Source organism: Theobroma cacao, chromosome 2 (genome assembly GCF_053813885.1).
Source record: "Theobroma cacao isolate CCN51 chromosome 2, ASM5381388v1, whole genome shotgun sequence".
Classification (NCBI taxonomy): Eukaryota; Viridiplantae; Streptophyta; class Magnoliopsida; order Malvales; family Malvaceae; genus Theobroma; species Theobroma cacao.
This window is the reverse complement of record NC_142640.1, coordinates 4051170-4067865: the sequence shown is the minus strand read 5'-3', so window position 1 is coordinate 4067865 and position 16696 is coordinate 4051170. Positions and strand designations below refer to the sequence as shown.

Below are 16696 nucleotides of genomic sequence, written 5' to 3'. Positions count from 1 at the left end.
TCATTATGCTCATACGGAATGGTTCCCACTCTACACTTATCAAATGCTGCTCAATTGGTCTGGCTTCCCTTGGTGGCCAGTTAAGTAGCAGATCTCGCTGAATGGTGATTGAAAAGGCAAGTGCTCCTCCAATTAGGTTAGGGAAAAAATGAATTTTCCGTTGCCGGGACTTGAACCCGGGTCTCTCGGGTGAGAGCCGAGTATCCTAACCAACTAGACTACAACGGATTTGTTTGTTAGCTGCCAAAAACCTAAGGCTATAGGAAGAAACAACCAAGAACTTTTACCCGTGACGCAGTGATCACATTGGGAAGGACGAGAGGACGTCATTATTATTGTTCAACCACACCAATTTGATGAAAGTGTAAGTCCTGTACTGCCGTACTCTATTGGTTAATAATGGACGCCATCAATCCCAAACGACAACGTGAATTTCGTGTGAGTCACATCAACAGTACAGACAGTGTCCTCGATGTTTGGTCTCGTCTAACCTGACCATGGTTTGGTTTATTCTAATGCTAAGGTTGCACCTGCACGTTAACCATGACAGCCTCAAGTACTTCGCTAGGATCCTCTGCCCAAATGTTAAGACGTCTGCATAACCCATGTCCACCGGATGAACCACGGTGATTCAACAAAGCAATTTCCCAATCAAATCGGACGCTCTTGCTTTAATTAAGACGATGAAATGAATAATTGACTACTTGCCCGCATTAAAATCAATCACAGACAAATTAAGGAATGAATTCATAACAACAATGTATTCTACAATTTTTGGTTCAATGGCATGAGTTACACAAACAAGCAACTAACCTAACTCAAACCTGATTGGGCTATCTTTTTTTACTTTCTTCTTTCCACAAATTTCCTCAAATACTACAATGAGATAAAGAAAAATATATATCATGAATACAAAATTTGAGTCAAACAAATGATCACTTGGTTTCCTCATCAACCGTAGACAATGAAGGATGGAATACAATCATTCAAGATGCTTCCAAGGATTCGCCACTTGAACAAAAGAATGATGCAACTGAGCAAACAAAGCTGATTTCCTTTAAAACTTTTATCTTTTATCGCTGTATGTATTGACGTTTAACTTGTTTTTGCTCTCTTCCATACTATAACTACTCCATAAAGGTCCGACGAAGCCAACAAGTTCTCCCCGTGATTCCAAGCTACTCCTATAACTGGAAAACGATGACCCTGCATACACGAATTTCATGCGTTAACAGTAGATTAGCAAAGAAGTTGGAAGTATATACACAAGTAGGAAAGAGAGTAGAACCTGTAGCTTATTTACACAGGTATGCCTTGGCCGAGTTAAATCATAGAAGTAAACATTTGAATCCTCACTCCCAGCAACTTCACAGCACAAAAAATCAGTGTCAGTCAAGATAAATAACTACTGATAGTCTCTTGGGCAGAATGTAAGGTTTTCTGCAAAAATTGTTTGACGTATGTCGAAATTAAGTTTGATGTAAACCTATATATTCTCCCTTATCAAGGGAAAGCAGAGGGCAGAAGGATGCTCGAATGCTGTGTATTCGTGGGCTTAATTTGAGTGAGCAGCGCAGGGTTAGATAACCTTGTATTTCCAAAGCAACACTGCAATGTGGACATACCATCTATCAGTTACTCAAGAAAATCAAAATAAAGACTAGCCGTAGAACCAATGCTGTACTGAACAAACCTAAAGAAAGAAAGACTTCCATCTTGAGTACATGTCAGCAACACAGGGCCCCCGGCCAGTAAGGAAAAACTTCGGTACTGCACCGTTGTGACTGGACATTTCTGCTTGCTGCTACTTCTATAACGATGAGAACGGGATAATGCACCTGTGTGGGAGTCCATACTCACAGTGTATATGCATCCCTGCAAATCTTATCCCATTAGAAACTGTACAAGAAACTATACCAAATTTATTTGATTACTCAGATAAGAGAGAGACCTGTGCATCTCCACAGAAAATGAGCTGACCAGCATGATCATGGTCCATTGAGGTAACCTCACTGTCAAAGACTGATTTCTTAATAATCCTTCCAGTGCTGAAATTGAACACCTGGTGTACAGAAAAAAAGGTGCTACCAATCAAATGACAGGGTTGTATGAATGAGAGACTAATAGGCAGTTCTTGACACAGTGATCAATCAACTGAACCTTAGAATCCTAATTTCTGACAACATAAATATGAAAACTAAGAAAATTCAAACAAACACACATGCACACATATTGAAGAAGTGAATGAAGACTTAAAATTTTGGAAGTGGGCCGACCAGCTATCACATTTCAGATTCTTAAACAGGCAGAGGCTTTTCTTATTTGAGCCAACCACCAAAATTCAGAAAACAATTTACAGTGACAATGAAAGCACATTTGATAACTTATATAGAGTCTAGTGATTATAAACTATACAAATTAGCATTAACATCAACCAAACTAATTGCTCAGTAAGTATGGCTTGATATAATCAACAGATTATTTGTCACACTGTGGTTAACACCACATTAGCTAAAATAGCCTGCGTTTAGCAAGTTTTTGCACATGCCAATAATAGCCCCAGCATCACTCGCAATTGATTCAAGTCATGGTACAAGCCCTTGCCTAAATTAGAAGTGTCTGTACTGTGTGCATGCATGGATGTCCAACTCCGGACACCTGTTTTACTGTATCTAGATCAAATAGTAAATTATCTCCCCATAGTGTGCAGCTTAAACCAAAATTGCATAACAGAACAAAGTCTGGACTAACAACTTGGACCAAGAATATGCTAAGATTAATAAGGGAATGTATTTGCAACAATATAAGAGACCACGAAGCTCATGAATAATCTGTGTTCAACTGGTACTTTCCTGTTATTCCTTTAATCTAATTATACAACAAACAAAAACTCAGCTCTGATTTAAGCAGCCCAGAAGCTGTGATGCAAATATAAAAAATGATACTTGTCTTTTAATTTTCTCAAGCAAAGGCGTGGAGCACTTACAGTGATCTCTTTATTTGCATTACCAACTGAAAGAAAGTTGTTATTTACCTGCAGCCAAGAAAAGAAGAGAGAAGAAACATTTTAGCTACCAATTAACTCAAACAAAACATACATACACCTGTATATCTGCAGAACTTTTCCAAGATATGCATTATAGTTAGAGAGAAAGAGACAGAGAGGTTGCAAAGAAATATATTTCCAGACTATAGCAGATAACGAGCAAATGTAGAAGAAACATAAAAAATTTTCCATGGTTAGAAAGTGAATGAAATTATAAATGCTGATATATACTTACAGGATGAAAGCGAATACACATTTGTGAAGAGACTCCATATATTACACGAATGCAAAGGCCTTTTGATAACTCCCATACTCGCACAGTTTTATCCATTGATGATGATGCAATATATTGATTGTTTGACGAGAAGTCAAAATCTGATAATGCAGTAGAATATCAGAAACATGATTAATAAACAATAGATACAAATCTTCCAGAATAATAGTTATCAAAATAAAACTCAACTCTGAGATACTCTTAACCCAAGAGGGATACATATGCCTAATACTAATGGTTTAAAGCTTAGATTGAGTGGATCATTTTCACAAGAAGCCATTAAGTGCCATCTTAGGAATTATATGATGGATGCTTCAAGGATATACGTCTGAGACCCATTTTTCCCTTTTATGAGAAAAAAGGTTCCTACTAAATACACATATATGAAAACCATTGGTGAGAAGCATATCTGCGTTTTCCTTTTTTTTTTTTTTTTGATAAGCATTTGCCTTTTCCTTTTAAGTAGACAAAATGGCCTGCAGTTCTGAACCCGCTCTGTCCCAAATTATTTTTTTGAAAAATAAGATCAAAAGGTATTCCAACTTGGTTTATTGCTTAGTGACTTATTCCTACCAAGCCACATTTTGCTCTCACTCTCACATCAACTTCTGAACAGCAATCTAGTTATTCTACTGTGCAGACCTTCGAAAACAGCATCACAAGGCATCCCAGTATCTCATCCATTCAGTTTAAACAGTTAAAGATCTTTCATGATATGGAGTAAAAGGGGCTACCTAGCTGACCTAGTCCAATTCCACAAAAACTCTCTCTCTCTCTCTCTCTCTCTCTCTCTCTCTCTCTCTATATATATATAAACTGGAATGGACCAAGTACATTACACATGAACGTGACCATCATCTCTTGATATGAAAGAAATGAGCAGATAAGCATGGCCACAAATACTTTAGACTAAGTTATAGGAAAGACTACAGAAACAATACCAGTTAATCCAACCTGTGACATCTTTTGAATGCCCTTTTAGTTGCTTCATAACTGAAGGTGTCTCAGAGACAGTGCAAACTGTCAAAGTCCCATCTGATGCCCCATATGCAAGTAGATCAGAACTCATGTGCCCAAACTTCAAAACTGTAACTGCATATAAGACCAATCATATAGCTTCGTTTTAGAAGATTGAAATTCACCGCTCAAATTAGTATGACAAAGAAGAAAAAAGTCTAGATTGCTTTAAAGATTTTAAAAAATAAAATACCAGCTGCTTTGCACTGGTCAAAGATGGAATGCATTCCAACAAAAGAATATGCAGGCTCAACTCCTTGTCGACGTGGGCGATCACTATCACTTATGCTAGAACTGAAACTTGTTCTGTGATTTGAAGCCAGAGTGCCACTTCGTAGATCCTGCAAGGATGGAAAATCATGCAGCTCTTTTCAATTCTTTAAAGGCCTGCTTAAATCAAGGTTTAAGTCTTATAATAATTGCAACATCAAAACAAATAAGTCTCAAGCTCTTGACATGCAAGAAGTTCCTTTATAATTGATAAGAAAACTAAGACCTTCTGTTCTTTCATTTTCATCATCAAGACCATGATGAATGAGTTATCTTAAAGTGATCAGAAAAATAACAAAAGAACCATCCGCTGATTTCAGGCAGCAATACATGATGCAAATTAAGAATATAACCACTAATTGAGAACACAAATTCCAATAATAAAAGTTGTACATACCCTGCTGCTAGAATTCCAGCTTTCCACCTCAAACAAATGCGAGAGTGGACTTGGAGTAGAAATCCATCGCCCACTGATGCATCAACCAGTAAATTACCCTGATGTCAGAATCGTATAAAAGCATATTTTAAAACAGCACTTAAAAATTAGCAGTTGGTTGTTCATAAACATCTTTTACCCTAGCCACTACTACACATTCAATCTAACTAATGTACCTGCAATTGATAGCCTCAATTAGCGAAGTAAATAAATAAATAAATGAAAAGAAAAAAGGCCAAAGTTTAGAACAAATTTTAGTACCTGTTTCCAGGAGTACTCGAGTGGCTTGGTATTTGCAAATTTTCCCAGTTTCTTGGCCTACGAATGTAATTTCGGTACGCCACATAACCTTTTTCATTACATCTCCAATCCTTCACAAATAATCAGGGAAGTAAGCCAAAAATCTAACCAAAAACAATCAACTGAAAGTTAAAAGCTTGCGTTTAAATACAAAATTAATTGAATTTTAAAACTCGCCCCATAATTGCCCTAAAATTAGCTCAGAACCATGCTCTGAAACAACCAACACACAGATCCACAATTAAAACGTACAAATAAACAAAACCGAATTGACACAAAAATAGAGCTTACAAGTCGGCGATGAAAACCGGACTCGGCTTTGCGAGCAAGAAGAAATCGGCGAATGCCGATGTAATCGCGATCGGAATCGGAAGTCGCCGGTTGAAGCAAGCAACTAAAAATTTCCGGATCCTTCACATTCGCTTTCTTTATAGTGATTTTATTGGTGCCATTATCGGTGCTATTGATACAATCGTTGTTATTTTGAATTGCGGTGGCTCCGTCTCCCTTGGAGCTGTCGTTCGTGATTGTACCTTCCGCCATTGTATTATACTTGCTATCGCCGCTTCATCAAAGACCGTTCACCGGAAAATCAACACGCCACGTGGATCGGAGAAAGCGGTTGACGATCAGGAACTAGCTTGGGTTTAAGTTTGGGATAACGAGTGCATGTAAATTTGTCTGCAGAATAACAAAGACCTTTGGCGCTTGGGATGTTCGGTTGAAACTGGATAGTTGAAAACTACGCTTTGGAAAATGGAGTCGGATCTCAAAGAGAACCGAGAAAGAAACAAATTTAGCCTTTTACTATTTTATCCCCCAAAAATAACTACCTACTTTCGCTCCTATCTTTCGTCGGTTGTACTTTAAATTATTCAACTTAAAATCATAAAAATAATTAAGGAAATCATCATCGTTGCCTTTGTGTCATGCCGAAAGAAACATAGTTCAACTTTTGTATGCAGTCAGTAGAAAATAAATCCTTTTTCTTTTCTGGCGTTTTCTGAGCAGGCCTCAGATCACTGATTCTTTGACCCGTACTATATGTAATTGGGCTTGACCCATGCTATAGGCCCGACCCGGCCCAGGTTTTTTGGTTTCCTCTTCAACTAGGAGTAATTGAAAAAAATAAAAAGGGACTTCAACAAGCATTTCAACATTTCCATTTTTCAGCTTTAGGAATAACAGTGTATTCCTCACAACAAAAATTCAGTCAAGGAGGAGTTTACTCCATCCACACTATACAATCAAGAATACACATAAATTCAATAAAAGGGGAAAAGGTGAAGATAAAGTTGGAAATTTTTATTGCTTGTAATTCTGTATTTTATTTTTTGAAAAAAAGGGCAGAAGAAAATTGTAAAATGGAAAAGAGCTTGTCATTGTTATCATCATTGAGAGGTTGCAGACTCATCAACTGGATGCCAGAATCTGTTGAAAAACCACATTGAATCAGCTTCAACGGCATATCCATCGTGGTTGCGGTGCCAACTGTAATAAGCATGTGTCCGGTTCTTGATATCGAAAATGGCATGACCAAAACTGGCTTCACGATATGCTGAATACGCTGGCTGTGGCTCGGTCATGCTACCAATACAAAACGAAATTAACATTTAAGCATCTCTAGCAAGCCTGAAATCGTAATACAAGAGAAGATCGATATAATATAAGAACAATCTTTACTTGGTTGCTAAGCCTTCGATATTCCCTCCATCACCAATTGTGATGTATACAGGTGCAGATTGATTCTTCACAGGTGTGCAAATACCGTTTACAATATTGTATGCAATGTTGGATACACGTTCCTGTAATATATATAAATCAGTATCAATCAACTTCAGAACAAACTCTTTCCATTAGAGTAATTCTACATGAATAGGCTCTTTCAAGTGTATAATGAAATTCTTGGTTTCTCCTCATCATTTAGAAAGAGAAAATGACACCTTCAATCTTAGAATCTGTGCGTATTACTCTTTCATTTTAAAAGAGTTTCTAGCCTTCAATAGATTTTTAAAGACTTTAAAAGCCAAGAATGATGTAATTACAACTCAAATTTAGTAGAAACTTCTGATTCTATAATCTAGAGGCAGCTACTAGCACACACACACGATCAAAACCCACACGGAAGAACCTAAGTAACATAGAAAAAGAACTTACAGATCGTTCATAGGCATGGACATGACCGGCAAATACAACATCAACTTTGTACTGCACGAACCATGGCTCATACATTACTCTCATGGTTTCTCCTTCCATGTAGTGGTAGTTGTAGCTATTATACCATGGGGAATGCATAAGAACAATTAGCCATGGTGTTTCACTCCTGTTAACTTTTGGTAGCTCGCCTTTTAGCCATTGGTACTGAGGAGTGTACATACCTGTGGAAAAATTATAGATAGTAACCAGATAATCAGCACACATCTCCGCTACACCATTCGAGTCCAAAATTATGTATTGTGAACAATCTTTGTTCTTTACCATAGGCTGAATACGAAGACAAGACTATAATGTATGCTGACGCTCTCTTTATTGAGTACCAAAAGGGAGCAGTGCTTTTTGATGCACGATAAGGAACATGATAACGATGAGTGTAAGGCTTAAAAGGCTTTGTTTCACCCTGTAATAGAACCATAATTATGCTGTTACCAATTTACTCTGCCAGCAATCTTTGAGAGTTCGAGTACAAAGTAGTAACAAAATAAAGATAACACAAATCAGACAACCATGGTTAAAAATCAAAACGAAAAAAAGCATCAGCACTGCTTTTTTAGTATGTTAGCCCAGAGACTGGTGAGCTTCAATAGGTTTCTTACAACTCCTATGTCCCCTTCGGAATTGGCAACCACATAAAGGAGGTAGAGGATAGATAATGGCTGCCCATTAATCTACAAAGGCAGATTCAAGAGAAGAAAAGTTCATAGCATTAACAAGTTAATCACAATAGAAAAAGAATGAATGCTTACAATTTCAGGGGCAAAATCAATTTCATGATTTCCTGTGGTCCATATCCATGGTTGATATGCAACACTTCTCTCAACAAACCTTGCCCATGTATCCCATCTTACATTATCATGATTGGGATAGTTATCCGCATAGGAAAGATCCCCAACAAACAATACTGTTTGACCTTTCCTTGGATTTTGTTCATAATGAGTGAGTGTACTATTTGAATCAAAAGTCTGCCCTAGATCCCCTGCATAATGATTTCCAATTCTTATAAGCACATTTAAACATAAGCAATAGTATATTACTAAAAGATAATACATCCACATAAAGAGCAGCAACGTAAACTAGAAATTTGCCATAACTATTGCATTATCTTGAAGATCAAATAATAGCATGGCCGAATGATAGACCAGCATGTTCAAAAAAAGTCTTGCTAATGCCTTTTGTAAAATCAAATATGTAACAACTCTAATTAATGTAATGTTTACATCTTAGTTGGACTTCAAAATTCTAATCAGCTACCTCCGAACAATGAGAAATGGTGGAGGGAGTGGAATACTTATAGAAATGATAGACTACCAAATTAAAAAAGTTAGCAAGCTTTCACTTACCAATGAGACCAAATGTGTATGGGACGTCAGGACCAACTTCAGGAGGAGTTGTAAACCAGAATTTTCGCATAGTATGACCAACACCAACCATGTAGTAATATTTGGTGTTATACTGTACAAAGATTCAATAAGCAAATAAAGAGGCTCAGAATTAAAATCTAAGTATCAGGTTGATAGCACTCGTTAAGAATTTATAATGCTCAGTACTATAATCCAGAAGCCAAGGAGTATAGAGTATAGCCTTATAGGCATAAAACAGAATAGTAACAGGGGAATTGTGAATGTAGTAAATGCTATGAAACAAGTAGATAGTACAAAGAATTCAACTTTACCTCCAGGTTTCTGATGGTACAGTGATGAATGTAACCAGAGGTGTAATTGTAGAACTTGTAGGTTTTGACTTTTCCCTCTGCCATCTTCTTTTGCTTGCTGTTCTCACTCCAGTAAAGCACCGTACTGGAACCGGGTTCATCGTCAGTCACCCATGAAACAATCACAGCTTTTCCGACATGATCTCCTTGTGTTATATGAACCTTGAATTCAGGACAACCACATGAAAAAACATCCAAATAAAGTCAAATTTAGGTTAATATAATATAAGCCCTTGAAAATATGAGATGCCAAAAATGCATATGCACAAATGCAAAAACCAAAGTTCCTCTTTTTCTAGTTTCAATCACCGAGTAAACAAGGAAAGACCAAACCAAGAAATAGAAAGAAGAAAAGGAAAAAAAAAAAAAAAAAGAGATTGGTTTCAGAATCTTCTATGGCTCATAAAAACAGAAGAGACCAAGAAAGCACCTGTTGGGGTGCATTGTAGCCAGACGGGAGTCCAAAGACATCGCTGTCAAGAGGCATATCGACAGTTTTCTCCACGTTCCTGACATAGACGCTGGTTTTGCCTCCATTACACAACACTGCAGAACTCAAAACCAAAGCCAGAACAATAACGGCAAAAGCTGCCAAAGAAGGAGAAGAAGAAGAAGAACCCATCTTTGATCTTATCTTCAACACACGCTCTTCTAAGAAATAGCGTTTAAATGAGTCCAATGTCAAATGGAAAAATCAATATTCGATTATTTCTCAGTAAAATACGGAAAATATTCAGGCTATATACGAATATACGGATTATAACTTATTTGATGCCAACCCTTTGAATGCCATGAGCGAATGGGCAATGTCATATTGAAGAAAACTTGATTAAAAAAATTAAAGTCCGAGCAAAATATAATATACAGATAAATGACAAAGAATTTGGAGTTGAATTGAAGTCACGGAGTTCTGCTAATATAATAATACATAGGTGGATACAAAAAAAAAAAATGCAACATTTTGACTTTTTGTAGTTCCCTAGCAGGGTATAATTGATATTTTCTATGCTGAGATGGGTTCTGGTAGTCCCGGCTGTCTGTTGTTCAAAATGCAATCGGATTATCACTGCCATCACTCACCATGGGATTGCTGGATATACGCTCTTTGAGTCATGACCCCATTGACTTCATGATGTGCTGATGACTTGTTAGATACGGTTAAGCAACTTAGTTATTGGATCGACCTGATTTTCCTTTTTCTTTTTTCTTTTATAACGGGGATTCCCTGAAATTAGTGGCATATTGCCGTATAGCTTTAGCAATTGATTGGACAGTCCTATTATAGTCAAAGAGCTGATTTTTTTTTTTTTAGATATACATTGCACCTACCACTTTCATTTATTTCTTATTTAAGAAGTTCAATTCGAAGAACTCCTTTCTCGTATTAAAAATAAGTATAGTATTTTAAAAAAAATTAATTATTTTTTATAATATTTAATAAAATTTATATATTTTTATTTTAAATTAAATAAATTTTTATAATTAATTATTATTAATCAAAACATTATTTATAAATTTATGTATTAAGACGAAATGTGAATATGTCATAAAGACATATCACCATTTATTATAATAAATTAATATATCATATCAGCACCATATGATATAAAATAATTTAATAATATTTTAGCTAATTATAGTTAATCAATTTTTGGTAATAAAAACTTATTTAACTTAAAATAAAAATATAAAATTTAATTAAATATAATATAAATATAAATTTCTTTAAATAATTTATGAATATTTTTAATATTTTATTTTAAAAATATAAAAAAAACACATACATGTTTTTTATAACTGTAGCATTATTTATTTTAATCTTCTCATTTTTAAACCAACTTCATCCAAAAATATATATATATATATATATATATATATTAATGCAAGAATCAAATCAATATAGGAAACCCACAAAAATGAAAAATCACATAAGAGCATAAAAAGGAGGCATGGAACTGGCAGCACCAAATCAACCAACATTACTGAAAGGTTCAAGGAAAATAAATAGAAGCTTATTATTACTATTATATATATATATATATATATATATATGTAATCGTCAATTTAAAACTCCTACGCCCCCATGTATTGAATTGATCCGTTGTTTAATCATGAACCTCCTTTTCTTAATCATCTATTGCGCCAAGAATCTTGCTTTCATCTTTCCTACTCTCCTTTACTGCTCGTGCCAACACTTTGTCCCGACTCCGGAGGGGTGTGGCCGTGTGGGTGACACGCTCGAGAGAAGCGGAGAAGCAAAGTGGCTAAAACAATGTGAAAAAAAGGGAGGCAGCAGGAGCACCCAGAATATTGGACCACAAAACGCCTCGTTGACTGACCCAAAACGGCTTGTCCATGATTTAATGACCACTCATTCCAGGCCCACTTTTGTGGAAATGCGCGTATCCTGATTCGTTTTCTTATTGACTTCTAGGGGTTTAACTTTTTTTTTTTTTTTGGTTGGCTGACCTTATGAACTTGTCCCAAAAGCTTCACCATTGTGGGGATTAGTCTTTTCTGCATGTAAAGCTTCTTTAGATATTTGAAAAGATGTTATGCCAATGAAGAGATTGCTTCCTAATGCATGCATGATTATTGTAACCTATTTTCTAGAATTTTTGCCCAAATTGCAGCAAAATTCCAGAAACATGTAGTATAGCAGTACCACAATATTTCTTTATTTGTATTTTTCTTGCACCTTCTGTCACATTTGATATAAAGAGCATACAAAAATCGGTTTTGATATCAAATTTGAGTATATAGTGAGCTTGTAAACCTCATAGAGAAATCATTACCACTCCATTTTTTTGTCACCGACTCAACTTTTTCATTCCTTTGTTAAGTGCTCCATACGGTAATATAATATGGAATCTCTTTATCAAAAGAACGAAAAAGAAAAGGTTATTCCCAAAGTTGATGATTGCCATTCTCCAAGGTCAATGTTAGTTGCCTCACAACAGATAGAGCCCTTTTAGAATTAGGCTCGTGTGTTGGTATAAATATAAAAATGATTTTGTATTATATTCGTTTTAATTAATTAAAATTTTTATAATTTATTGTGTTCAAACAAGTTGCTTAATTTTTATTTTGACATAAATAAATTTTTTAGTTTAATAGAAATGTAATTTTGTTAGATTTAATATTAATTATCTTTTTTACTTATGTGACATACGACTTAATTAGCATATATGATCATATGATAAAATTAAAATATGGAATTATCGATTATTTATAATCAGTTGACATAAAAATCAAAACAATAAATTATTTATTATCTTTCTTTCAAATTTCAACAAAATTGAAGATATGGGTTTTTTAGATTTTCAATTTTCTTGAGATTTGAAGAAAAATTTTTTCGAAAATTACTCTAATTAAATGAAAAAGGAAAAGCAAAGGAATAAAATTTTTTTTTGTACTTTTGACGTCAACTCAACCAATAATCAATGAAGACAATGTTAAGTTTTAGTGTAAAATTGTAATTTTTTTTTTGTTTCACTTTTTCACTTTTTGTGGGTTAACCTTTCCAACCTGTCCTAAAACTTTAAAGGCAGCTTCACGAGTTGTGGTTTCTCTTTTCAGTGGCTTCTTTATTAGATATTTGATAAGATGTTATGCCAATGTAGAGATTGCTTCCTCACGGATGCATGACAGTGATTGTAACCTTTTTTGTTCGTGGAAATTTTGCCCATTTAGTTTTCCTTGGATCAAGAATCAAGCAAAATTCCAAAACACACGTGATATAGGAGTACTAGGATTCTAATGATTTCAATTTTTTGCAATTTTCTGTTACATAATTGGTTTTGATATCCAATTCGTGCATAGTGAGCTTGAAATCATTACCACTCTTAATTCTTTATTAAGTGCCTCATATGGAAATGTAATGAGTAATCTTTTAGCAAAAGCATGAAAAAAAAAAAAAAGGAAGGTATTCCCAAAGTTGATGATTGCAATTCACAAAGGTCAAATATTAGTTGTCTGACATCAGATCGAGTCCTTTTCGAGCTAGGCTCGTGTGTTTCTGGAGGAGAAAGAGCGAGGTGCGCTAACCTTATTGTTCTGGTTGATGAGCTATGGTTGGGCCAGGCTTAGGTTCACATTTACAAGAACTCGGCTGTTTGGGGAGAAGGTCTTAGTTATCTCAGCCCAGACGAAACTTGGACCGAAATCGCTGAGGCTGGACAGATAGAACCGAAAAATTCCTTGGACATTCGAGCCAAACCCGAATTTCTCGGTCGAACCACATCATGGATAATGGATTGGAATGGTTCGTTTTTTTTGAGGATTTTCCTTTTCCAGCTTTGTTTTTTTTAGGGATTTGGTTGTCGTCATTTCATCATTTTCTATGTATTCCTATAAACGGTGCAAGCAACTGGCTTTTAGCCTTAAAGCAAATCCAAAAGGAGCACAAAGCTAAAGGAAAAAAAAACACTATAAATTGAACAGAACATTGTTGGTAATGGTTTTACGGATAAGGAACAATTTGTGTGGAATGAGGTAATCCTAAAAAATTATGACCAATTTAGCCTGAACAATTTGCTTGCAATGTTGGTGGGCACAATTCATGAATGATGAACCTAATTACTATCGTAAATATCCATGAACAAATCATTAAGTCGAAAATATTTCATTAAACTCACATATGTAATTATAAAAATAAATAAGGATTAATTATAGATTCATGGGAAAAAGTTAGAAGACCGTATAACAAGGATAAAGAAATATTCTTCCTTGAAAAACAAGACTTATATTTTATCTTGCATAAGAACAAACCCAACCAATTAGCTGAGGCAAGGAAAAAAAACTGTTAAAATCCTAAAAAAGGGTTATTACAAGACATGTATGATCAAAAGAAACAGAAGGCCGAAACAGTGTCAAAGGTAATCCCGAACTTCCCCAATCCAATCCAACATCTTCGCTATTGTTATGGAATCCAACTCCTTAGCAGCAAGAGCCCAAAACCCGAAAGCAACTGTCATTCAACCCCAGCCCCCCACTCCACCACGTGTTTTCTCCCCATTGGCGAGCCTTTCCCTCACACCTAAGCAAGCTCTGAAAAATCCCGAAAATACCCCCATGACTGTTAGTTTTGAACCTTGGAGCCCAGCAACAAATGTTCCCTATAAATAACGCACCTTCATTGTCCCTCTTTTCTTCAACTCTCAATTTTAAAGAGAAGATGGATCATCGCTCTGTATTTTCTCTCTTTGTTATTTTCTCTTTATGCTTCGTTTGCGTGATTTCTACGGAGACTTTCTCGGCCGAGGGATCGGAAGTTGATCCGTTGATCAGGCAAGTAACGGACGGTCAGGATGGAGCCGAGCCACAGCTCCTGACCGCCGAGCATCACTTCTCGCTATTCAAGAGTCGGTTCAAGAAATCGTACGGGTCGCAGGAGGAGCACGATTACAGGTTCAAGGTATTTCAGGATAACTTGAGACGTGCGGCGCGTCATCAGAAGCTTGACCCGTCTGCGAGTCACGGGGTGACTCAGTTCTCTGATTTGACTCCGAGAGAGTTCAGGAGGACGTATTTGGGGTTAAGGAGATTGAGACTGCCCAAAGATGCGACCGAGGCACCGATTTTGCCTACCGATAATTTGCCTGAAGATTTTGACTGGAGTGAAAAAGGAGCTGTTACACCCGTCAAAAATCAGGTTTTTTTTTTTTAAATTGACCTTTGTAAATTTTCTTCTTCTTTCTTTAATGAATTGCGTTAATTTTTTTTGTTTTTTGATTAGGGTTCATGCGGATCATGCTGGTCATTTAGTACAACAGGTGCCTTGGAAGGTGCTAACTTTTTGGCAACTGGGAAACTCGTGAGCCTTAGCGAGCAGCAGCTCGTGGATTGTGATCATGAGGTTCGATCATTTACCTCTTTCTGTTTTTTTGGTTTTGTTTTTTAATGTTTTAATGTGTATGTATGCTTAGGTTTATGGTTTCAGCTGGCAAATGCTAATTCTAATTAATTTCATTTTAATCTTAGCTTGCTGCTATCACTTGTATGAGTATTAGATCTTTAATTTATACTAATGGGTATGTATATTTTAAGGAGCTAGTTGATGATGATTAGTAAAACTACCTTGTAAGTTTCGATTGAATTCAAACTTTTTTTTTAATTATTGTTTCTATTTTTTGTTTAGTATGATCATAATATAGATATTGTTTATACTTGAGGAAGTCGTAAGAAAAATAATGGATGAATTTTTGAAGTTAATCAGTAGTTAAGCTTATGAGGTAATTGTTGCAACACTAATTGATGAATACAATGATTAGGAAAGTTTTTTTTTTTTTTCTTAATTGGGGGAGGGGGGATTCGAACCCTGTTCTTAAGGCAGGGGGATTATGCACCAACCACTGAGCTAAATGCTCGGGTGTAATGATTAGGAAAGTTTGAACACTAAAGGGTGGGCCATTTCATATACCCTTTTCTAAGTCGAGCTTTGAATAATTTCTTTGCAGTGTGATCCGGAGGAACCAGATTCTTGTGATTCTGGATGCAATGGTGGGCTCATGAATAGTGCTTTTGAGTATACTCTCAAAGCTGGTGGTCTTATGCGTGAGGAGGACTACCCCTACACCGGCACTGACCGTGGGACCTGCAAATTTGACAAGAGCAAGATTGCAGCAAAAGTGGCCAACTTCAGTGTTGTTTCTCTTGATGAGGACCAAATTGCTGCTAATCTTGTGAAGAATGGTCCTCTTGCAGGTAAAATGAATATATACCCATAACTTTTTGTTTAAATTTTTTCTGCATAACATGTGACAATGATTGATGATTAATGGTTTTCATCATTCCTAACTTTTTGTTCTTTTCATCTGAATGCAGTGGCTATCAATGCAGTGTTCATGCAGACATATATTAAGGGAGTTTCTTGCCCTTACATTTGCTCAAAGCGCCTGGATCATGGAGTACTGTTGGTGGGGTATGGTTCAGCTGGCTATGCTCCAGTCCGCATGAAGGATAAACCATACTGGATCATTAAGAACTCATGGGGAGAAAGCTGGGGGGAGGATGGATTCTACAAAATCTGCCGGGGTCGCAATATTTGTGGAGTAGACTCCATGGTATCGACAGTTGCTGCTGTTGATACCAACTCTCAGTAGGGTGTGTGACATCATTGTTGTTGTTCCTTTCATACCAGTTGTTTGTATATACCATGTTACAATTATTCAGGAACTCCAATGTTTGCATAAGCTTTAAATTTCTTGTGTTTCTGAATGGGTTAAAACAACTAAAGTGTTTTTTATGGCTTTTTAAGTTCCAAGGTTTTCACTTTATTTATCCTTTCAGTGCAAATTTAATTCACTTTTGTCATGATGTTTTCATAGTGAATGTTTTTGTTGCATCTATCAACCTTCACGCCCCATCCTCGGTTCGCCTCCCTTTAATCTACCTGTAATTTTAATCATGGATATGAGTTACAAA

The 16696-nt window shown here is 36.0% G+C and overlaps 3 protein-coding genes and 1 non-coding gene across 4 annotated transcripts; 1 reads left to right on the top strand and 3 right to left on the bottom strand.

Moving 5' to 3' along the window:
- Window positions 1–155: 155 nt before the first annotated feature.
- Window positions 156–228, bottom strand: TRNAE-CUC (transfer RNA glutamic acid (anticodon CUC)). Its single transcript has one exon. It is a non-coding gene; the product is annotated as a tRNA-Glu (tRNA).
- Window positions 229–713: 485 nt separating this feature from the next.
- Window positions 714–6131, bottom strand: LOC18607721 (Transducin/WD40 repeat-like superfamily protein). The gene is made up of 12 exons (XM_007042017.3): window positions 5635–6131; window positions 5305–5414; window positions 5005–5077; window positions 4531–4678; window positions 4275–4412; window positions 3282–3421; window positions 2987–3034; window positions 1952–2062; window positions 1694–1875; window positions 1487–1608; window positions 1289–1365; window positions 714–1206 (listed from the first exon to the last, which is right to left on the bottom strand). The coding sequence occupies exons 1-12, from the start codon at window positions 5884–5886 to the stop codon at window positions 1096–1098; spliced, it is 1512 nt and encodes a 503-aa protein (XP_007042079.3). The 5' UTR covers window positions 5887–6131; the 3' UTR covers window positions 714–1095.
- Window positions 6132–6483: 352 nt separating this feature from the next.
- PAP10 (purple acid phosphatase 10) lies at window positions 6484–10134 on the bottom strand. Its single transcript, XM_007042016.3, has 8 exons — window positions 9702–10134; window positions 9233–9433; window positions 8901–9012; window positions 8307–8536; window positions 7822–7960; window positions 7501–7721; window positions 7027–7148; window positions 6484–6930 (listed from the first exon to the last, which is right to left on the bottom strand). Exons 1-8 carry the CDS (start codon window positions 9891–9893, stop codon window positions 6735–6737), a joined length of 1413 nt encoding a protein of 470 aa, XP_007042078.3. The 5' UTR covers window positions 9894–10134; the 3' UTR covers window positions 6484–6734.
- A 4281-nt stretch (window positions 10135–14415) lies between these two features.
- Window positions 14416–16528, top strand: LOC18607719 (Papain family cysteine protease). The gene is made up of 4 exons (XM_007042015.3): window positions 14416–14924; window positions 15009–15128; window positions 15730–15976; window positions 16097–16528. Exons 1-4 carry the CDS (start codon window positions 14448–14450, stop codon window positions 16372–16374), a joined length of 1122 nt encoding a protein of 373 aa, XP_007042077.3. The 5' UTR covers window positions 14416–14447; the 3' UTR covers window positions 16375–16528.
- The last annotated feature ends 168 nt before the right edge of the window (window positions 16529–16696 follow it).

What these genes read in the sequence shown, in the direction of transcription:
- LOC18607719 (XM_007042015.3), top strand. Translation starts at nt 14,448, where the DNA reads ATGGATCATCGCTCTGTATTTTCTCTCTTTGTTATTTTCTCTTTATGC. An exon ending in TCGTGGATTGTGATCATGAG is followed by an intron (nt 15,129 to 15,729) that starts GTTCGATCATTT and finishes ATTTCTTTGCAG; the next exon opens with TGTGATCCGGAGGAACCAGA. An exon ending in GAAGAATGGTCCTCTTGCAG is followed by an intron (nt 15,977 to 16,096) that starts GTAAAATGAATA and finishes ATCTGAATGCAG; the next exon opens with TGGCTATCAATGCAGTGTTC.
- PAP10 (XM_007042016.3), bottom strand. Translation starts at nt 9,893, where the DNA reads ATGGGTTCTTCTTCTTCTTCTCCTTCTTTGGCAGCTTTTGCCGTTATT. An exon ending in GCTACAATGCACCCCAACAG is followed by an intron (nt 9,434 to 9,701) that starts GTGCTTTCTTGG and finishes CCTGAATTCAAG; the next exon opens with GTTCATATAACACAAGGAGA. An exon ending in ATCGAAGGCTTAGCAACCAA is followed by an intron (nt 6,931 to 7,026) that starts GTAAAGATTGTT and finishes TTGTATTGGTAG; the next exon opens with CATGACCGAGCCACAGCCAG.
- LOC18607721 (XM_007042017.3), bottom strand. Translation starts at nt 5,886, where the DNA reads ATGGCGGAAGGTACAATCACGAACGACAGCTCCAAGGGAGACGGAGCC. An exon ending in TCGAGTACTCCTGGAAACAG is followed by an intron (nt 5,078 to 5,304) that starts GTACTAAAATTT and finishes TTGATGCATCAG; the next exon opens with TGGGCGATGGATTTCTACTC. An exon ending in CCTGTGTAAATAAGCTACAG is followed by an intron (nt 1,207 to 1,288) that starts GTTCTACTCTCT and finishes TCGTGTATGCAG; the next exon opens with GGTCATCGTTTTCCAGTTAT.